Here is a 21,939-nt window from a genome sequence, read left to right on the forward strand (position 1 = left end):
TCTTTAGATCGGTCAGTTAGGGCACATTGGTTAAATCAGTCAGTAAAGGCGCACTCATTAGATCAGTCACTTAGGGCACATTGGTTAAATCAGTCAGTAAAGGCGCACTCATTAGATCAGTCACTTAGGGCACATTTGTTAAATCAGTCAGAAAAGGCGCACTTATTAGATCAGTCGGTAAAGGCACACTCTTTAGATCAGTCAGTTAGGGCACACTAGTTAAATCAGTGAGAAAAGGCGCACTCATTAGATCAGTCGGTAAAGGCACACTCTTTAGATCAGTCAGTTAGGGCACACTAGTTAAATCAGTGAGAAAAGGCGCACTCATTAGATCAGTCGGTAAAGGCACACTCTTTAGATCAGTCAGTTGGTGTACTCTCCCTTTCAAACTGAGACACAGTGCAGTGGAATGTGGCAGCCCAAGAAGAAAAAAATGCAACAGCACATTTCAAATGCCTCTGAGAAAGCATGTGCCTACTCCACCCTCCCAGGCTGATGGTACTGTCAGAGGTTTTTACAGCGCAACCAGTTAAGGTACTGTAGCTTCAGTGCAGAGCTGAGCTCCACCAATGGGAATCCCAGTGAAAGTGCTTGCCAACTGTGGTCAGGCGCCAACAAGCACAATTCACCAAACCACACTCATGAAATGGAGAGTAATGTGTCAAATCACATAATATAGTGCCAAAAGAGTTTTGATTTTGGAAAAATATACAAAGAAATTAAAATCTTGGAAACTAGTTCAAATTAGAACTTTTGTAACTTTACACTGACAATCCTTGTACAAATATTTGGACAATTGGCGACATTTATTCAGTCATTCATTCATTCATTCAATGTTCAATGAATGCTCAATGTTCTCTGAAATGATTATATAGATGCAATAAACTGATTATTCAATATTCAGTGGTATCTTTATCCAGTTTGTGATAAGGCACAAATATTAGAATGATGAGAATTAACTGCACATTCTGCGATGACCTTTGCACCTTCCTCACACTGTCTCATTAGTTGTTGTCAAGATGACGCGCCATCTGTGATTTTGAGTCTGGAGGGGTCGGCCTGTCAGTGTTTCCCTCTGAGCACCCAAGTGACATTTAATTCAATATCCCAGAGGGATCAGGTATCCCTGATCCTCTTGCTGTGCACTTACTGCTCTGCTCAAGGCTTAAGTGTAACCCAGCTATCACTTTCTTCAGTTCCTAGGTATACATGCAACATGTGACCGTCCCCAAAATCAAAGAATTAACAATATTATCATTATAAAATGGCTGAGATTAATCTAGATAAAATGTATGATTAACTCTTTTATTAAATGTATAATAAACATAAAACATAAAATTTAAAAACGGAGTTCCACAAAGATCAGGCTTTGGTCTGATCTTTTTTTTCCCCCCTTATTATAAATTGTGTACTTGGACTTGGATCAAAGTGGGGATAGCAGGGGTATAAAATGACCAGTTGCAATGAAATTATTTTAATTAACATTAGCATATTAATTAAGTATTTCACTGAGTGAGATTGATATAGCAGCTCTATAGTTGATCTGCCATTCAGGCAGTGTATCGGTCTCACAGCTGATTAGTTTTATTGTTTTATTCTCCCTTATGCAACTCCATTCAGTTTCTTGTACTTGGCCTGCAGGTCTCAAGCACTGCGATAAGATTGGTACTCTTAATCATACTGTCCTAGCCACCCCCACACCCCAGGCTGCTGACCTGCACTGCAACCTAGCAGACCACTCAGAATGACACAGTTCACACAGCTGTTGCATAATAGCTATTTACTGATTCATTGACTGTTGAGAAAGGTAATAAACCTTTAAACCTGTTTGCTCTTCAAACATAAGTACAAACATTTAATGATTTACTGATTTTAACTTCCTTTAAAAAACAAACTGAATAAAGTCCGTTTTACCTCTGTTTAGCCCATTGTGTTTAACGAGCATATTTGCACACTGGCAGACAGGAGTATTATATATTTAATGGATGCTGTAGTATCACCAGAATAAGGATCAGGGAGTACCCTTCCAGACAGCCGCTGACAGTTGTGTCCGCAGCAAAGCTAAAAATATCCCAAGACATGCAGTGCAATGGAGAGTAGATTTCACACTTCCAATTCACACCACCTAATTATGGGAGACGTCCAAAATATGCTGCTCCAATACACAGTGTTCCAACATACCACTTCAAGACACTGCATTTGTTTGGCAGTCTCTCACTCGGGGACTTAATGACAGCAATTAAAAATGCGTAGTAAAAGAGACGATTTTCTGTTCTCTGTGTGGGTTTTACACTCTTCTAGTGGAATCACATTCTTTTTTAGTAAAGGTGTGCACATATGCACACATGCAATTCTCAGTTGGCCCAGTGTTCACCCCAGTTCTGCCTCTAAAGGCAGTGCTACAGGCTTAGGTTAAAGCCTTACAAGTTAAAGACCCAGCCAGGAGAAGCAGAGGTTATATGTGGGGACTGAGCAAACCTGATCACCTTATTAGCATATTGCAATATGTTTATCTTTTCAGTACATACAATAACAAATACATTGCCATGGTTTCAGCCCTAAGTATTATCTTATTCCAGTGGACAAATCGCATGATACCTTTAAATAAAAAGTAACTCAAAAAAGTCATTTGAATTCATTAGTATTACTTAATGGGACAGCAACAGCTGTGAGCGTTATAACAGACTAGAGTTTCTCTTATGCTTATGTCTTTAACTGTCAGGATGGTTATGAATGGATATCTTAAAAGCTCAGGATACTTGAGACATGGCCACCATTTTTCACACCATAAATCTTCACTTATAATCTTGAACAGCCCCAGATTAACAGGGGAGGGTATGTAAACAGTAAATAAATATCAACAGGAGAGGGTATGTGAACAGCTAATATGTGATGTATGAATAATTATTAATGGGAGGATATGTGAAGAGTGAAAAATTATTAACAGGGGAGTGTATGTGAACAGTGAATAATGTGTTGGATTTTCTTTTGCAAACAAACAAACTGGGTATTAACTACCCATGACGAGTTCAACGGGTTAATTTCACAAGAGTCTAAATTAAAACTGAAAACAAATTAAATCTGGCAAAAAATTATTCCTTGATGTCAAAGGCAACGCCTGCAAGGCAAGTTCCAGACCAGAGCACCTAGTTAAAGCATTACAGATAATAACCCTGGAATAAGCCTTTTATGAGCCTTTCATAAGCCAGGCACAGGGAAATGAGGTGCCCAACATCTAAGACAGCACAACTGAGACTCTTAATTCTTTTCTACAGCTATAACAGTCCAGTTAATAAGTGAAGCCTACAAGGACGCTTACGAGAACAAGGTGCTACGTGGACCAAAAAGGAAACCCTTAACACAGACCCTGCCACTCCTGCTGCCATGGCGCTCTGTAATGACATCTGGATGTTGGCAAATTGAAAAGAGTGACACGCCACTTGTGGAGCAAGCAGGTGGTCAATCCACACCCCCGCGCACTATGATCCTAGCTTTCTGATCGAGGCTGTGGATAATGATCCACGTGTCCAGGAATCGCCCAGGAATTCTGTGGTGAAGCACAGGCATCTTCGTTTCCTTTGCTTACTTTAGCCGGCATCCACACATGGATATGCCACCTTTTTAAAAAGGGGTTTTGATTGTCAAGAGTGAGTTTTAGAAGCAGGAATAGCAGTGTAATGACACACATCTCTTCACGACACTAGACTAATATGTTGCAACATTTAGCTCTTGGTTGTGATACTGATGGAGATGTTTTCCTCTGCATTATAAACGGTGGTGATTGGTGGTAGAAAACAACCATTCACCAGGTTCTGTATTCAGTGTATTCCAGCATGTGTAAGTTGCTTCAGCACATCATGACCATCTTCTTTATTTGGAATGAGTCCAAACACAATAAAAAAAAACACACCAGCATGTCTGATATTTCCTGCAAGACCAGCGTGGACGTGACTAGAGCCAGAAGTGGTTAGGCACTTCAACAGTTCCTGCAGGTGGCCAACAAAGACAGTAATTTATTGGTTGCTGACATGGACAACTGCATGTGAGTATGTTGATTATGCTCTGCGATGTCTCACACAGCAGAACAGAGCAGTACAGTGTTTTTCAACCCAGTCCTCCTGGCCCCAATCAGCTAGTTAAACATTCAAATAGAAAATAAAGATGCCGACTTCATAATTAGTTAAAGAGAATAGCTAGTCCCGTCCTTTATCGCAGGTTAATGTTAACGTGCATTATTGAGGCACGCTCCAGAGAATATCTAACAATCCCACAAAGAACCCACATTTTTATACATTTATCAGAAGTAATTCAGCCCACCTTTTATTGCATATTGGTGTTTGCATTCTCCACCATTATATCCAAACCATACATTAGTCAATATATGCAAACTGATATTCAATATCCACACCAGTTGGAACCCGGTTCCACTACATACCAAGAGAAGACTTCTCTTGACCTTATCGTAAAGACTGTTTTTCTATACAGTCCTGAGCCTGGTGGAGAGATGATATATCTACACTGATGTCTGCTGAAGCCTACCCACGACCCTTTGCAGAAGCCTGCAGAGGCCTCTGCCCTGTACACAAATCATTCTGAAAGGACAGAGTCTCTTTACTCCTTTATGTTTTGTTATTAATATGTCTAATTCAATGTTAACACTCTTTTTTATTACCTTAGCACCTATACAAGGTATTCCATGCTCTTCCATGGACAGAGCAAAACCACAAACACCAGGACAATGTTGCCCTGGTGTTCCGGCTATTTCCATCTTGGATGTGCTCGATCAGTCTAGCTTTCTAACTCACAGTACCCAATGTACTCTTGCAGTGCTGATTTGTGTCCAATTGGATTTAATTATTTGAGTGTGCATTCTGAAATATTTAACATCCTAACTATTTTACATGTCCATATGTGGTTCAGCTGCATCTTTCCCAGGCCCAGAATGAACCTGTCAACCCGTATCCCAATAAGAGCACAAAGATCATCCAACCTACATCCATGCCCATGCTCAGGGAAGTCTGTCTCCAGTATAGTGGCAGAATCTGTCTCCCGTGCTGGAGGGGCCAGAGCCCAACATAGTTTAGTGAGTTAAGCTTTAACATTTTTCCACAGCCAGCAGACCTCTGAGACAAGTAGATCATCTTCCAGCATTTCTCTATGTGTTCAATTGAACCAGCTCAGAGCCAAGTGATCATAACTCAGATCATAATGGCTAGTAATACAGAGGCACCAGTACTGTGGCAGAATCTGTCTCCCGTGCTGGAGGGGCCAGAGCCCAACATAGTTTGGTGAGTTAAGCTTTAACTTTCTTCCCCAGCCAGCAAACCTCTGAGACAAGTAGATCATCTTCCAGCATTTCTCTATGTGTATAGCATTTCTCAAAGCCTGGGTTCAGACAGCTGGTGTGCTGCTTGAGCACCTGCACACCTGAATACCCTCTGTTCAGTTCAGCTGCATGGAGAGCTAACCATGGCCATATCTCACCAGCCTCTCAGCTCAGGTTTCTCCATATAATATGCATAGCTGTGAGACAGGATGATCAATGAAACGTGTTCCCCAAACTCCATGCAGCTCCTGGTCTGGAAAATCCTCAGCCAGAAGAATACTAAAGTGTTTATCATTCTGTTAAACTCGTTCTTCCCTGATTATGTGAGTTTCAACTGCAGTTCAACAGTCCACTCACTATCTCCTTCCCTGCTACAACATGACACTAAGTAATCTCACATCAAGACCTACATAACCATATGGCCATGACGCATCAATCACTTTTACATCTTACAGTATTTCTACACTGCTGGCGTGTCTGACTAGGACAGCACGTGTCTGTGCTTGAAGACAGTGACAGATGACTTTGCCGTTGTCTCCTGGATGTTTTAGTACGAAACCTGAAAGGCAGTGATGACTCGACCTCCGAATTACTGGAGCAGAGCCTCATTGCTTTGTGCTAGGGCCAGAACATATACACACAGACTACAAGTACACAGGTGAGACAGGACCGTCAGATTTTGGTATACTGAAGCTGCATTGTAATTGTTATACGACAAAAGAAAGGACGACACACCTGCTTGTCTAGTTTAATACTATTCACTGCAATGGAAACACCATATATTTTTGAAACATCACAAATAGCCTCAAAATAACTAGCAATATTTTCATGGGAGAACACCTCTTGTATTTACATTTACAGCATTTAGCAGATGTTCTTGGCAAAAGCATCTTAAATATTTATAAGCGTGACAGTATGTGTGCTCCCTGGGAGTTAATCCCAGGGCCTTGGTGTTTACTAGCTCCATTCTTCCTGTTCTACCAGGTGAGTTTCAGGAGTAGTTTGGGAAATGTTTACTTCCATGGCTTTTTGGAATGGTATGGCTTTAAGCCAGCTCAGTGCAAAGCAATCATAACTCAGATCATGATGTCTGGTAACACAGAGGCACCAGTACAGTGGCAGAATCTCATTACACCTTTTTCTCTGTAAAACTCAAGACAGTGTTATAGTGCCATCTGCTGACCAAACGTTTCCTACAGTAAAAGTGAGCACATCAAAGAAATCACTGAAAACAGCCATTTCAATTGGGAAAAGAGTGGCTTGGTCATCTATGACCCTGCTTCCCAGAGAACCAAGCAGATGCCTTATCCAACTATAAAGAAACTGAAAGTACACAAGACATGTCAGTTTTGGATGGGAATTTTATTGGAGTTTCTGAAGGACTACCAAAAAAAAAAAGTTTCTTATTCAAGTAGTATGCTGTACAAACCTACCCCTCTGATGTCAAAGGAAAGAAAGATTTTCAACTATAGTTACACACTAAAGCCACTCACACCATCTGTGGGCAGGGAGGGGAGGATATTAAGATGAGAAAAACAACTGCAAGAACATTTGGTACTTTTGGACATGTGCTGGAGTGGCGGCAGCAACACACACACACACACACACACACACACACACACACACACACACACACACACACGCGAGCACACACACGCACGCATCACACACGCGAAAGAAGGAAGTGGCTTAGGTAGGATAAATGCTAAGGCCTAAACTAGAGGAATGAGGACTGAAAACGCATTCACAGATACCCACCCATTAGACAGCGGCAGTGATAAAATAATTGTTTGACAGACATACAAACATGCACACACTCATCTACTCTGATTGCTTTAGGAGCTAAAGGTGTGTGCGTTCAGCTCTCCCCTGTCTGGGGAATAAACTCCTGGACCCTGAGGCTTGAGCTTGAAGAGAAATACTTCACTTAGGTCCAATAAAAAGATCCCTACTGTGGGATACACATGTATTAATCATACATCTATAACAAGGAAGTTAATCAGTTCAGTTATAGAAAGTGGTGATGGGATAATACAAAAAAAAAAAAATCACCCCATGCCCTAAACCCAACAATTCACAATAAAGTGAGACTACACCAGTGTAGACACCCACAGACACACCGCTTCTGACTAGCACTCAATTGGTCAATTAAAACAAACAAAACCGGGGGGGGGGGGGGGGGGGGGGGGGGGGGGGGGGGGGGTCACAGGCACTGCTAAGAGTTCCATGGTGAAGACAGGAGGACCAGAGGTAGCATGGTGAAGAGAAAGGGCGTGTGTGGTGGAGAGGCAGGGCTATTTCTTGGCTTTGGCCCCCTTGGCAGCATTCCGTGGTGGGGTGACAGGTCGCCCAGTTCCAAAACCCCCTGCACCCCCATACGTCATCAGCTTCTTATCAGCTGGTTTAAGGATCTGAGAAAAACACATACAATTAATAAACTGGTGAGCACAGAATAACAGCAAACGGGATTCATTCTCAGTGACAGGCAGAGGTGTTGGCATATAATGTCATCATAGTTAAGAATGGTAAGAGAGAAACAACAGAGAACAGAAAGCAACAGAGAAACATTAACTAAGGGAATAGCAGCTTTCTTTGGTGAATTTACTTTGCTGAAACCTGACTGCAAGAGGATTGAGGGGGCCTATGTGGACATTTCCCAAAGGTTTAATGTCCCCAAACTGTCTCTGCACGAACGCAATCAATGCAACCACCAGGAGACACCCCAAGATAGAGCAGGTGGGATGCGGCACCTGGAAGGAGCACATGAGCGTCTCGTCCACACTCATCATGGCCCCAGCGTTGTCAAACTCTCCGCAGTAGTTCGGCGCCGAGAACAGAGTGACAAGCTGACGTTTGGCAAAGAACTCGTAGCCGTCCTCCACCACCTGTGCGTGTGGACACACACACACACACACACACACACACACACACACACACAGTCAGAGAGGAAGCTGCTCTGTTTCAGTGCATTCACACCCCCCGCATGCACACACAAACAGGTTTTAGAACACAAATGCTGAATTTCTTGGCATTAATTAAATAATGCTTAACTGCACAGCTAAGACTAGCCTGTCATGCTAAGCTAATAGGCTGCCTTGATGGCTGAGCGCTGAGCACTGAACATCAGGTGATGGTGAGGGAGAAGGACGCCTAACAAAGATGAAAACACTTGTCCATGTTTTGACACGTGCCGTCTCTCCCTGTCATATAATTTACTGATAGGCAGTGCCATGCTAATATTTTCCAGATGCTGGAGCATTCCAAAATAACTGTTAAAAACAGGAATATTTTAAAGTTTAAATTTACATCCAAATTAGAAAGAAAATAGGACTTGTGCAGGTCATAAATGCAAAATGTTATATATACACACACCACATGATGATCCTGTTTAATGCATCTTAACTGCTATAGAACACACACAATTTATTGATTTTTCCAATTTTCCTGCATTCCATGAAAAAAGGCTGATGTGTTGGTCTGTGATGCAAGTTTCAGAGCTGTCAATTTGTTAGGATCTTAAAGGCTTAATGAAGCAAAATTTCAAACTGAGCAAGATTAAGAGGTTCTGCACACTTCACATACATGTTTGTAAAAATGTAGGTCACTGCAAATCACTAAATGTTTAAAAGCAGTTAAAGACAAGTGATTAAGGCTGGTCACATCTGAGAGGACATTTAAGAGAAAACTGAGGCAGACGTGTGAAGCAAATATTTGTCCGAGGTTACTGAGCACGGCTAAAATTTGGCTGCCTGATCTTACTTTGAATCATGGCTAAACTGTTTAAGTTCTCTCCACCTGGTGGGCCCTGCAGATGACTAAACGCTCACACAATGTATAAAACACACATATGTACACTTGTAGTGTGTGAAGAGCGCACACACCTGGTGTGCTCTACAGATGAGGTCCATGTCATGCTTGTGCAAGAACTTGGCCACCACATCTGAGCCGAAGGTGAAGGAGACGCCGCGGTCGTTTTCGCCCCAGCCCAGTACGTCCTTATCAGGGTCAGCCCACAGCAGGTCACACAGAAGGCCCTGGTCGGGTACGTCTGTGGGCCGCATCACACGACGCACCTGCTCCATGGACTGCAGGTCTGGAGAGAGGCCTGGGGAAACAGGCAACCATTTACAGAACACAAACACCACCACTACACTGACCATCCTAGAGGATTGCTACTACAGAAATAAATCCCCAAAGTGTAGAAACCAGTAGAGTGTCTCTCTCAATCATAGCACAGCCTAATACTCAGCTTCTATCAAAACTAGAGACATGGGCAGAAAGACATTAGCTGTAGCCCTTAAGATGAAGAGATGGTCATAAAATGGGTCAATGCTAAATAAAAGTGCTGGGTCAGACTCCTGATGCTTAAAGCGCCTAGTAAAGTGGGCTAGGCAACAGCGCAGGTCAAAAATATAAACTCAAGAAACTTTAAAAAACTGAGCATCATCTAACTAAAGAAAAAGCTTATTTAACTCACACAGCTTCTTATACTGCTGAGCCTTTCTACATACCCCCATGGCAACAGAAAATCTTCTCATCAACAATTGCTGCCACTGGTAAACAGTTGAAACAGTCTGTAAATGTTTTCCAGAGCTTGATGTTATACCGCCTCTTACCTGAAATCAGAAAGATGTTCAAATATAGCGGAGTTAAGACATTTAAGATGGTACAAAACCTGCATTTAACTAAACAGCTTAACATTACACTGACACCAAAGCTGAGCAAAAAGTGTACTTCTAATCAACCACAATGCTCCCAAGTGTTGCTCTAAGTGTTGTAATCAATTCAAATTACACACAAAAAACCTAGTTTTTTGTGAACATTTGTGAACATGCATTCTCTAGATACTTACACTCATCATAAAAACCATATATCCTGTTAATGGAGGCACACTCGTGGTTTCCTCTAAGAAGAAAAAAATTCTCTGGATATTTGATCTTGTAAGCCAAAAGAAGGCAAATAGTCTCTAAGGACTGCTTCCCCCTGTCCACATAGTCTCCCAAGAAAAGGTAGTTGCTTTCTGGTGGATAGCCTCCATACTCAAACAGCCTTAGCAGATCATAGTACTGACCATGCACGTCACCTAAAATAAAAAGGCAGAGGTGGTTTACTTTGTGGACAGGATAAAGTACGTTTTATACGCGTACCTCAATATTACAGCATCACCAAGTATTACTGCGTTAATGAAACTTACCACAAATCTTTAATGGAGCTTCCAGTTCAAGTAGAATTGGCTGACTAAGGAAAATCTCCCGGGATTTCAGGCAGAGGCCACGAATCTCATTCTCCGTTAGCTGAACATTTTTACCAGGTCTAGAGCCCTTGACTAAAAAATGACAGCTGGGTTATTTAAAACAACTAGCTAGCTAGCAATACCTGGCTACATAGTTACTATACATTCAGCTTTAACTGCTAATCATGATACATACTTTTACTCAAACACCTTGCTAAGTCTCTCTGAGTGAACCAATATACGATATTAGTAACAACCAAACTAGCCAGCTATTAAGCGACCTGCTATTTCTAAAACGATAGCACAATTATCAAGAACACATACAACACTTAAGAGAGAAGGGGGCGGTTATAGGAGAATCTAACATTAGATAACATAACTGAGCTATCTAGTTAATTATATACTATTTTGCAGCTTTATCTTGAATGGTGGCTTAGTTCCTACTCTTGCTAACTAGCTAGCAGGCCAGCAGGTCCGCGCGGAACATTAACTTTAACGGAGCCGGAGCGTGCCTGGCTAATCTAACTTCCTCATAGCTGTGGCAGATAGTTGGCTTGCTATTTAGCTAGCTAAACAGTTTACGACACCCGCTCCTTAGAAATAAACAAGTAAAGTTTTTTAATTAGCAAATGCCAATTAAAATGTTAATAAGGTAAGTATTAAAGGGCACGTTAAACGAATATATTTAAACACCAGGCTAGCCGACTATGGGCAGAGCAAGTTTAGCTAACGCTAGTCCTCATATATAGATAGCTAGCATGTTAGCTAACTAGCCAACATCCGCTAAACACAACTTACCTTCCAAAAGGCGCTGGATAATTGAATCAATGTTTAATCTGTCAGATTCCGTCATTTTAGTTAGCTTGTCGTCTTTGACGCGAGTAGATCCGTAACCCACCCACAAAGTGGTTTTATTGATACAAAAAAAACCCCCAAATGTATATTCAGTCACATTGCCCAGACTAATAGTCTGTTTCCCTGACAGTGCGCGCTCTGGGTCACGCGCGTACGCAAGCCAGTGCCGCGAGAGGAGAAAAGTCTGTAGGAGCTCGCGCTCAGTGTGGACGCCACATTCACTATTTAATTCCCAAAACCTTGCATGCTGTATCTGAATATATTGTCTTTGGACACGCCTGGAGGTCCGTCACGAAGCCGTAACTGGACACACGAGCGTCTGCTAACCCAGTGACATCACAGGTTTTTTTCGCACGGGAAACTAACCCTACGTTCAGACACAAATTAACTCTATATTCAGGACTCACGTAAACAAGCAAACACAAACAAACTAATCCTATATTCAGGACTCACGTAAACTAGCAAACACAAACAAACTAACAAACACAAACTAACCCTATATTCAGGACTCACGTAAACAAACAAACACAAACTAACCCTATATTCAGGACTCGTTTAAACAAACACAAACAAACACAGTTGTGCACAATAAAACCCGAGCTGCAGCTTTTTTTTTTGTTTGTTATCCTAAATGGCCTTCATGCTGTCCCTTTTGATTTATACGCATTTAACATTTTGTACTTAGCTCTTAAGTAATAGTGGCCCAAATTGAAAACTGCTGTCTTTTGTGTGTGTGCGCGGTTGTGTCTCACTGGGAGTACTCCATAGCCGTCAAGAATTACGAGAGAGAGAGAGAGAGAGAGAATATATATAATTATAAAAGTCAGAACCCAGGCAATGGTTTGACTTTTTATTTTTATTGGTTTATTTATTTTTATTAAAGTGTTCAAGGTGAAGTGAGCATTTTAAGACGAAGGTCGGGAAGACAGGGAGAGCCCACACACTACTTCTGATATACACCCACTGTCTGTAAAATCTATGGTTGAGAGGTGACGCACCTACTTCAAATTAGTCTACTAGTTAAATACCAGTTTTAGTAGGTGTGAGAGCAGGGAAATCCCAAAACTATGCGGCCATGTTAGTAGGACAGAGCCAGTTTGTTTGTTTTTTTATGTATGTGTGTAGTACGTCATAACTTTGCGTTCCTGACTAAAATTGTGACGTGATTTGCAGCATAATCGATTGAAACATAGATGAAACTGTCCTAAATCTTTCAACTGAGTAGCATGTAGGGTAATATAGGGTAAAACCTGCTTAAAACGCCTTCGTAACAGCTGTTTAATATCGGTATTAATTAATTGTTTCTAGACCAAGTAGCTCACTAGCTGTCAAGCTGAAATCAGGCATGAGAAATTTCGCCACCGCGAAAGTGTTTCTATAGTAACTTCGTTTAGCCAAATTCTCGCGTGTAACAAAATTCTCGCGAGAGTGGAGACCACAGGGTTATCGTTCAGCCATAACCCGATTCATTCTGGAGCGAGAGAATGACTGTTTGTCAACAAAAACGTTCGAGGAATAATAAATCAATGGATTAGTATACGCAGATATCACTGCATACGTTATTCTAGACTAATAGGTAAATTGGGTGACCATGAAGTTGCTTCATAAAGACATCGAAAAGGATAATGCCGGGTAAGCCTGAGCACATTGGCTAGCTTTGATAGCTATCTTAATGGCTCTGGCCACTGTCAACGTGGGCCAGTAATCCGAAACAGCTGGTCCGAAGCGCTGTCACCGCGATCTCCTGCTTTACGTTAACACAGGCGCTTTTAGTTTGTTTGTAACAGTAAGCTATAGCTACAGCGGCTGCAGGAGAGGGGCAAACTTATATAGGTCATTCCTTATTTTAATAGTTTAAAATTAGCCAGCGTGTGTGTAAGTATATTATTAGTTTCACGTCATAAAACTTTAGACGTATAGCGGGTGAAGGACCTCTGTCCGAAACGTCCTGCTTTTACGTAAACGTTTGTTAGATAATTTGGGGTCTGGATTAATGTGGATTCATTAGAAGATGCACAGAATACCCATAACACACACTCAACTGAAGTAATCGGGGATAGATCTGTGTGCTCAGAGTACATAATGAAAAATGAAATGAATAAACAAATGCCATTTGTAGTAGTGTTTGAGTGCTCATTTGCATATTTAATCATTCTAAAATATCAGTATTTTTAAGGCCTGTACTAACAGATATTAGTGTATGCTGCAATTCTAGTCAATCCATAACGACAGTTTGATATTCAGTCTATGACTGAGAATGTAGCTGAGCTGAGTGATCCGTGTTTTGCTCTTTTAGCCAGGTGACCCTGATACCCGAGGAGGCAGAGGATATGTGGCACACCTACAACTTGGTGCAGGTGGGCGACAGCCTTAGAGCCTCTACCATCAGGTAACTCACACCAGACATTCTGTCCCGCATGTTCCAGAGCAAATCTATTCTTTCCCATGTATTCCTAAACACCCCCTTCAAACAAATGAGAACTGTGATGACCTTACAAATGATTGTCAGACACGCCTAACAAACATTTTGAAGTAAAACAAAACAATTAATAATAATTAATAATTCTTCATTTTATAGTCACAGCTGTCTTCTGTAACATAATGTAGATGTGAGTGAGTAATGTCCTCATGTGGTCACCCATGTCGCTAACAGGAAGGTACAGACCGAGTCATCCACGGGCAGTGTGGGAAGCTCGCGTGTGCGCACCACGTTGACGGTGAGTGTCCAGGCCATTGACTTCGACTCTCAGGCCTGTCAGCTGAGAGTGAAGGGCACCAACATCGAGGAGAACCAATACGTTAAGGTATGTGCATGGCTGGACTTCTAAAGCATAGTGAGGAGGTGGGGAGTGAAGTTTATGTCTAGATTTTATGTCCAGATCTCAGAGTGTTGTGTTACTGAGTGGTTTCTGTATGAAATTGTGGCCGTTATTCGATGTAACTTGGTCTTAAAACTCGTTCAGCCAGCCACCAGCTGGAAGGTGGGATTGCTTGCTGTGTGTTGATGCTACAGCATCATTTCCTCTGTCAGATGGGGGCCTATCACACCATCGAGTTGGAGCTCAACAGGAAGTTCACTCTTGCCAAAAAAGTCTGGGATAGTGTGGTGCTGGACCGAATCGGTATGGACCATTCTGTAATAGTGACTTGAAAATTTCTTCATGTTGACTCTTGCCACAGTTTAGTTAATGGTTTTATTGGTTTCCTATAGTCAGATCGCTATATATTTACTTAATTGTTTAACATACATTATAATAATACCTTAATTGTTATTATTTTGAATGTAATTTTATGTATTTTTAATTTTTAATGTTTTTTAAAAAGCCACATTTCCAAATGCTAGTGAAGAACAACCATAACTTTGACCTCTAACCTGTCCTTGACCCACAGAGCAGGCGTGTGACCCCGGCCAGAAAGCAGACGTGGCTGCTGTGGTAATGCATGAGGGCCTCGCTAACTTAGTCCTGGTGACCCCTGCCATGACCTTGCTGCGAGCCAAAGTAGAGGTCACCATTCCACGCAAGAGGAGAGGCAGCTGTGCCCAGCACGAGAAGGTGACCTTTCCGACCGGGCATGACCTGTCACTGTACCCTATGACCTTTATCTGAAGGTCTTCGCAACTGCGGACTGGTGGAGAATCCTAGAGATTCAAGAATGAGCTGACCTAGAAATAGTTGTTGCATCTTCTAATCTTTGTAGTGAAGCCTACAGAAATGTTGGTTTCCCCATTTACTGTGAAAGATGGTGAGAGACAAAACCAGTGTGTACAGCCAAGATCAGAGTGGTTTCTCTCTCCATCAGGCGCTGGAGCGGTTCTACGAGGCCGTCATGCAGGGCATTCTACGACACTTTAATTTCGACGGTGAGAGTCTCCTCCTCGCACACCCGCCCCCTTTTCCTTTCAGTTGGTTAGCGAACAGGTGCCCACAATTGCGCTCTCTCTCTCTCTCTCTCTCTCTCTCTCTCTCTCTCTCTCTCTCTCTCTCTCTCTCTCTCTCTCTCTTCTTATCTCTCTCTCTCTCTCTCTCTGTCCGCGTGTCCCCCTCTCCCGCAGTGGTGAAGTGCATCCTGGTGGCTAGTCCGGGCTTTGTGAAGGACCAGTTCATCACGTACCTCTTTAAAGAGGCTGTGAGACAGGACTGCAAGGTGCTGCTGGAGAACAGGCCCAAATTCATGCTGGTTCACTCCTCTTCGGGGCACAAGTACTCGCTCAAAGGTGTAGTGGAGAAAGACCTCTCACCCTCTCATCCTCTTACCCTCTTGTTGTCGTACCCCCTCACCTCTCGTTGTCTCACCCCCTCACCCTCTCATTCTCTCGCCCTCTCGTTGTCTCACCCCCTCACCCTCTCATTCTCTCGCCCTCTCGTTGTCTCACCCCCTCACCCTCTCGTCCTCTCGCCCTCTCGTTGTCTCACCCCCTTGTCCTCTCGCCCTCTCGTTGTCTCACCCCCTCGTCCTCTCGCCCTCTCGTTGTCTCACCCCCTCGTCCTCTCGCCCTCTCGTTGTCTCACCCCCTCGTCCTCTCGCCCTCTCGTTGTCTCACCCCCTCGCCCTCTCGTTGTCTCACCCGCTCGTCCTCTCACCCTCTCGTTGTCTCACCCCCTCGCCCTCTCGTTGTCTCACCCGCTCGTCCTCTCGCCCTCTCGTTGTCTCACCCGCTCGTCCTCTCGCCCTCTCTCCCCATCTCTGTCTTCATCTCCCTTTCTTTTGTTTCATCAAAATGTTTTTTATCCTGTCATACCTAATGTAAAAAATGTAAAATTAATTAAAAGTAAAATTGAAATTAAATAAAAACGCTACTACACCTTACTGTGTATAGGGCCGTGATTCACGATCAACAAAACAACAAAGCCTGTTTTATTTCAATTTGAAGTTTTAAATGCTGGATATTGTCCCCACAGAGGTCCTGTCTGATCCAGCGGTTACCAATCGTCTGTCTGACACAAAGGTGACACAGCTGAACCTACACTACAAAATGTATCTTAATTAACACATTTACCTATTTGTGTGTGTGTGTGTGTGATCAGCACTCATAAACCCAGTACTGAGCTGTTTAGCATGTATCCATGTGACTACAGGCTGCAGGTGAGGTTAAGGCCTTAGAGGACTTTTATAAGATGCTACAGCATGAGCCTGACAAGGCCTTCTATGGGTGAGCCTGGAGTTTTATTATTTTATTATAACATTTCTTATTGTGGGTAAACGGGGACTTTAATTATTTGTGTCGTTTCCTTCCTTTGATCCTCCAGCTATAGGAGCTAGTTTGTCAGCCTCTGGGATTTTGGCTAGTTGTAAACTTTTATACTACCCATACAGTTATTGACGTGGTTAATGAACAGTGCCCCAAAACATGCAGAATGTTTGTGTTCCCCAGCTTGGCGCATGTGGAAAGAGCAAGCGAAGCTTTAGCCATCGACGTCCTCCTGATCAGTGACAAACTGTTCAGGTGAGTATTGGTTAAACTTAACTCTTAACCAATCAGCTTGGGTTGAACAAAATATATTTATGGAAAAAATTACTCTACCAAAACTGAATTACAAAAAAAAAAGATTCGTAGTGTTGTATGTGGCGATTGATTATTTTTTTTAAAAGTCCTTTACTGTTTTTTGTGTGTTAAGACATCAAGACATAGCGACCCGGAGCCGTTACGTCCGCTTGGTGGACAGCGTGCGGGACAACGGTGGGACTGTCAGGTGAGACCTCAGTCACTGTCACCTTTTTGCTTACAAAACTCAATGAAAGAAGGTGTGTGTGTGTGTGTGTGTGCGTGCGCATTCAGAGACTTTATATAGGAGTGTACTAGATAAAGTGTTAGCAGACTAGCAAACTCATTCTGTAGAGGCACTGAGCTGTTTATGAACACTGAATTGTTTTGTGTTTGTTTTCAAGGATATTCTCGAGCTTGCATGTGTCTGGAGAACGTAAGTATGCACAGAAGTAGACATTTTTCTTTTTTTCATGCTGTCCAGTTGACAGTGAGGCTCTGAACCTGCACAGTATAATTCTCTCCATTAATGCCCTTCACTCCTCCCTCCCACCCCCCAGAACTGACTCAGCTGAGCGGGGTGGCCGCCATCTTAAGATTCCCCATTGCTGACCCATCCGATGCAGAGGAAGAGGACAGTAGCTCTGATGAAGCCTGACCTTGGAATTCTGTTCAGCTGTGATCTTACCAACAGCATCATCTCACTGACAACAGCATGAAACGTCATCATCAGGACCCCACTACAGGGTTTATACACAACTATTTTCCAATTATGACTGAGTAACGTGCCTTTAATACCCACGGTGGTTAAAATATCAGCAAGGGTCTTAAACATCATTTCCCCGTATACCAGACATCGGTGTGATCCGTAGACAAGCGTCTGTAGCAGAGTCGCACTACTGCTGTCTGGTTCCACATATCATTAAGTCTTAAGTGGGGTGAATTTGACTCTGAATAACTGAACCACAGAAGAGCGGAATGTCCAAGTGTGGCTATTCACACCTGTGTCTTGTGACCCAGCCCACCATGTAGCTAAGAGCTATGGTGCCTTCAGCTGGGGGTAGTCTGTGGGGTGTAGCCATGGTTTGTGGGGAGGGGCTTTGCAACACACAAAATGAACAAGGAACAGCAACAGAAAAAAGCAACAAAGCTTTTCAGCATTTTTGTTTGACCAAGTTTCAGGTCCAGAGGGTGGGGTGAAATGTATTACTGTTTTCCATAACAGGTTAATCTCACCAACATATTTGGAACCTTAATAAACTTGTTAAAAAGAGGGTCGTCTGGTATCTGGGTGCCAAATATGGACTTTGCAAAAATGTAATTATATTCACCAAATTAATTTTTTTGTAGCACTTTTTCATTTTGAGTGTATATAAGCGTTACTTTGAATAAATTGGTTGCAGGTGATCTTGTTTTGACTGGTGTTTAAATATGTTGGTGTGTTATTTCTGTAATATTATTGTATAACATTGTGAGTTTGTATAGCGCTGTTTACCTAAGAACACAAAGAAAGAAACAATCCTTTCTTTATTGCCCAGTCAGTGAATTAAAAACAGCATGAATTTCAGACCAACCATGTTGTTAGGCTGATGCCACATGCGCTGGTGTTTTTCCAACCCATGTAAACATCCACCAGTCTGCATTTCTGAATTTCTGTTGCCATGTGAACATACACAAGTCTGCAGTTCTGAGTTCTTGTTGGCAGTACCGTAGTCAAGCTGAAGAAAACTTTTAATAACAGGAAGCAACCGTATTTCTGTCCAACATGCTGTAACCTGTTTAAACAATTAAAAAATTAAAAGATGTGTAGCCTTTCAATACTCGAAAAATTACACCAGAAAATAAAATCGTGACTGTAGCTTTAATAAAGATAAATGAACTATGACAACAGTATGTTCCAGACCTCTATATGCTGTATTGGTCTCTAAATTCTCGGCTCCACTAAGCACCATTGTATAAATAGCCACAAGTTTAAGCATTAGCAAGAGTGATGGCATTAATTTGGTCATTAACAACGGGTGTATTAAGTATTAAGAACGTGTGTTACCATTCGAATTGAGTATAGTATCACAAGACGGTTCAAATTCTTTCAGTGACTTCTCACACAGCTAAAATGTTCTGGGCATGTACAGACTGAGCAAGACAAACAGTTGGGCACCTTACTCCATTCATATGGCTGTTTTTACTGTCAACTAAAATTTGTATCACAGATACAAAAGGATACATTTTTAAAACAACTGTGCAGTCAATGCAGACAGTTTAATACATTCTTAGGTAATTATTCTGTTCTAAATTCTGCTAAATTTAGTAGTTTCAAACCTATTAGTCCTTGAAAACATCTTTTGTCATTGTTAATTCAGACAGTAATTTTTTTTCTTTAATACAAATACATAACACAGTAATTTGCCTTAAATACAAATACTTATACAAAGCCTGCAATGTGCACACTGAATGTGCGCTGTAAATTTGTGAATAGCATCAGTATTGACATGCTTCTATTGCAGCACCAAAAGCTATGAGATGCCCATCAGTGTTTGGGGCTCTAGTTCATTACTTAGATGCTGGGGGGAAAGACTGCACAGCACCAGAATAAGGCCAGAAGGCAATCGTTTCAGCTGCAACTCTTGTGGGTTGATGTTTACTCTAAAATACAAGCACAGCTTTGTAGACTGGCTCACTTGAGGCATAACATGGATGATAGAGTTGCTGTCGAGATCTTCAGCTGAAGCTGTAGAGAATAGCACCAAGTTAGTAAGGGTCATCTCACATGGAAGCTACTTTAGCAAAGCCATTTTTTTTTACTCTCTGGGACACTGGTAGACCCTCAACCAGGCCAAATCCTCCAGCATCCCCCAGTGCAGGTACAAAATGGACAGCGCCACAATCACATGCATTATCTGGTGGCTGTTGAGCCAGTAGTCAAAGCGACCGGGGCTGAACCGTTCTGGGACGCGGGAGATATTGACAAGTCCTCCCAGCAGCGCCAGCAAATCCATAGTCAGGTAGAGGTGCAGCGAGCCGGGACTTCCTGTCCCGCAGCCAATCCAACGCAGCAGGAAGAGGAAGGCACGGAAGAGGACCTGCCAGGTGAAGGAGCGCAGGCGGAGGCCACTGCTGCGGGCAGTCATGGCACTGTGTACGCCATGACAGGAGAACAGCAGGTAGGTGAGCATGGCAACCCGTCGCCGTGGCAGCGGCTGGCACAGCAGTGTGATGTGAACTATGGGCAGAGCACCTGCAGCAGGAGAAATTAACACAGAGCATCGCAAAGGAGTGTTATGAATGCACATGCAACCCCCTCCACTACTCTCAGCAATCAGAACTGCCTAATTGAAAAGTGTTGTACTGATGAAAGTATACAGCATGTTAGCAATAAGGGAAACCACACTGACTTCAATTTTCAAATGACAGTAAAAGATCATTTAAACATTTTTGAGATGTAGCGGGCCCCCCGGAAAAAAAAATCCACCTGAATCAGGAGAGGTTTTAATGCTAAACTGCTCTTTTTTTTAGTTGGAATTGTGCAGCTCTGATCTAGGATCAGTTCTGTGATCATTGGTATTGTAGTAGTAATTTTCAAGCAAGCAGTTTTCATATAAGCCATACCAAGTGTGTTGATGAGCCAGACACCTAACATGTCGCATGAGAGCAGGGCGTGGTAGACACGTGCACCCCCCTTATGGTTCATGAAGACGTGGTAGAGGACAGAACCAACGGTGGGCGAGAGACAGGCCAGGTAGTGCACCGTGCACATCCACCATGCATCCACTTCTGCCCAAGGAAGGTGCAGTGGTAGAAGCACCAGCAAGCACATGAACGTGATGCCTGGCAGAGAGGAGCAGTGACAATAAGCAAACGAGATAAAGCCAGGAAAACAGTGAGAACAGGGGGAGGAAGACTGACATGAAAGGAGTTGGCACAGGTAATAGGTGCATAGGTTAGAATGATGCATGAGAAGATATTTCATATGAGCACTTCTGGTTAAGCACAAAGAAGGGTAACGTCACCTCATAAGGACTCTAATCAGATTTAATCTTCTGTAAAACCAATGAGAGGAACAGGTGTGTGTGTGTGTGTGTGTGTGTGTGTGTGTGTGTGTGTGTATTACAAGCAACAGTCTAATTTATCTGCTGTACACACTGCGAGAACTGACCCAACTATCATTTTATATGATTGTCATATGGCACCTAGGTCATCTTGCATCCCGTTGTAGAACATGCGCAGCGCAGCGCATCGCGCTGAAGCTTAATGTCCTTAATCGCTATAATGTTCTTAAGGAAGACTAGAGCCCACGTATGTCCCCGTCACGCCAAGGCAGTCAGAGTGTAGATCTGGAGAATTCTAACGATTTATTCTTTAATGATCAAAGTTAAAGTTTGTAGGTAGTTTGTAGGTAGTTTAGCAACAGAAATCTTATTTGAATTTTCGTCTTTATTTTTTAATTCTTGTAAATTAAAAAGCGGACTGTATTAATGAATTATGAGTGGCGTCTTATTCAAATATGCATGCGTTCACCCTGCTTTGGAACAGTTTCATTATTATAGTACTTCCAGAATAAGGTTTCCTTACAGATTACCGCTAATCCAACCTAATACCATTTAAATACACTACACTAGCGGAATGTTTCCATGCGTTCCTTAGAGAAAGTAATTCTACACAACTCAAGAAAGTTAAAACTTTATTAGGCTTTCTCTCTATGAATTTACTGCCAGCTTCAAGTCCAAAGTAACCTCTTGGCTGATGCTTAAACTTGGACTTTCCCCAAACTCCAAGCCTCTGCAACAAATAGACAACATCGTGCCATGTACGTGCACAAACAAAAGTGTTAAGAAGAAAGGTTGTAGCTCACATAACATGTTCTCTCTTACCGTGCGTATAGATGTTCCCAAATTCGTTGTGCATGTAAAACAAACTTCGGAGACATTCCTTGCACGTGGATACCGGTCGGTATCCAGTCAAAACGTACTTGTTGAACTGAAGATGCGGCGGTGAACTTTTGAAATCTACAAGTTTAGTCTCGTTAAAAACAGTCATTATTCA

At 42.4% G+C, this 21,939-nt stretch overlaps 3 protein-coding genes across 3 annotated transcripts; 1 reads left to right on the forward strand and 2 right to left on the reverse strand.

The window, feature by feature from the left end:
• Positions 1–6,669: 6,669 nt before the first annotated feature.
• Positions 6,670–11,685, reverse strand: ppp1cab (protein phosphatase 1, catalytic subunit, alpha isozyme b). Its single transcript, XM_027009227.2, has 7 exons — positions 11,358–11,685; positions 10,521–10,652; positions 10,179–10,409; positions 9,838–9,942; positions 9,208–9,431; positions 8,077–8,211; positions 6,670–7,737 (listed from the first exon to the last, which is right to left on the reverse strand). The coding sequence occupies exons 1-7, from the start codon at positions 11,410–11,412 to the stop codon at positions 7,621–7,623; spliced, it is 999 nt and encodes a 332-aa protein (XP_026865028.1). The 5' UTR covers positions 11,413–11,685; the 3' UTR covers positions 6,670–7,620.
• Positions 11,686–12,852: 1,167 nt separating this feature from the next.
• Positions 12,853–18,306, forward strand: pelo (pelota mRNA surveillance and ribosome rescue factor). Its single transcript, XM_027009194.2, has 13 exons — positions 12,853–13,046; positions 13,711–13,803; positions 14,068–14,218; positions 14,446–14,536; positions 14,805–14,968; positions 15,216–15,276; positions 15,469–15,630; positions 16,316–16,362; positions 16,493–16,566; positions 16,789–16,860; positions 17,033–17,107; positions 17,304–17,335; positions 17,460–18,306. Exons 1-13 carry the CDS (start codon positions 13,006–13,008, stop codon positions 17,555–17,557), a joined length of 1,161 nt encoding a protein of 386 aa, XP_026864995.1. The 5' UTR covers positions 12,853–13,005; the 3' UTR covers positions 17,558–18,306.
• Positions 18,307–19,697: 1,391 nt separating this feature from the next.
• Positions 19,698–21,933, reverse strand: LOC113576887 (progestin and adipoQ receptor family member 4). The gene is made up of 3 exons (XM_027009236.2): positions 21,768–21,933; positions 20,506–20,724; positions 19,698–20,134 (listed from the first exon to the last, which is right to left on the reverse strand). The coding sequence occupies exons 1-3, from the start codon at positions 21,931–21,933 to the stop codon at positions 19,698–19,700; spliced, it is 822 nt and encodes a 273-aa protein (XP_026865037.2).
• Positions 21,934–21,939: the final 6 nt, after the last annotated feature.

This window comes from Electrophorus electricus, chromosome 14, assembly GCF_013358815.1.
Source record: "Electrophorus electricus isolate fEleEle1 chromosome 14, fEleEle1.pri, whole genome shotgun sequence".
Lineage (NCBI taxonomy): Eukaryota > Metazoa > Chordata > Actinopteri > Gymnotiformes > Gymnotidae > Electrophorus > Electrophorus electricus.

What these genes read in the sequence shown, in the direction of transcription:
- ppp1cab (XM_027009227.2), bottom strand. Translation starts at nt 11,412, where the DNA reads ATGACGGAATCTGACAGATTAAACATTGATTCAATTATCCAGCGCCTT. An exon ending in AGCTCCATTAAAGATTTGTG is followed by an intron (nt 10,410 to 10,520) that starts GTAAGTTTCATT and finishes TTTTTATTTTAG; the next exon opens with GTGACGTGCATGGTCAGTAC. An exon ending in GATTTTCTGTTGCCATGGGG is followed by an intron (nt 9,432 to 9,837) that starts GTATGTAGAAAG and finishes CTGTTTCCCCAG; the next exon opens with GCCTCTCTCCAGACCTGCAG.
- pelo (XM_027009194.2), top strand. Translation starts at nt 13,006, where the DNA reads ATGAAGTTGCTTCATAAAGACATCGAAAAGGATAATGCCGG. An exon ending in GCTGTGCCCAGCACGAGAAG is followed by an intron (nt 14,969 to 15,215) that starts GTGACCTTTCCG and finishes TCTCTCCATCAG; the next exon opens with GCGCTGGAGCGGTTCTACGA. An exon ending in ATCAGTGACAAACTGTTCAG is followed by an intron (nt 16,861 to 17,032) that starts GTGAGTATTGGT and finishes TTGTGTGTTAAG; the next exon opens with ACATCAAGACATAGCGACCC.
- LOC113576887 (XM_027009236.2), bottom strand. Translation starts at nt 21,933, where the DNA reads ATGACTGTTTTTAACGAGACTAAACTTGTAGATTTCAAAAGTTCACCG. An exon ending in TGGGAACATCTATACGCACG is followed by an intron (nt 20,725 to 21,767) that starts GTAAGAGAGAAC and finishes CCTCTCTGCCAG; the next exon opens with GCATCACGTTCATGTGCTTG. An exon ending in CTGGCTCATCAACACACTTG is followed by an intron (nt 20,135 to 20,505) that starts GTATGGCTTATA and finishes CTCCTGCTGCAG; the next exon opens with GTGCTCTGCCCATAGTTCAC.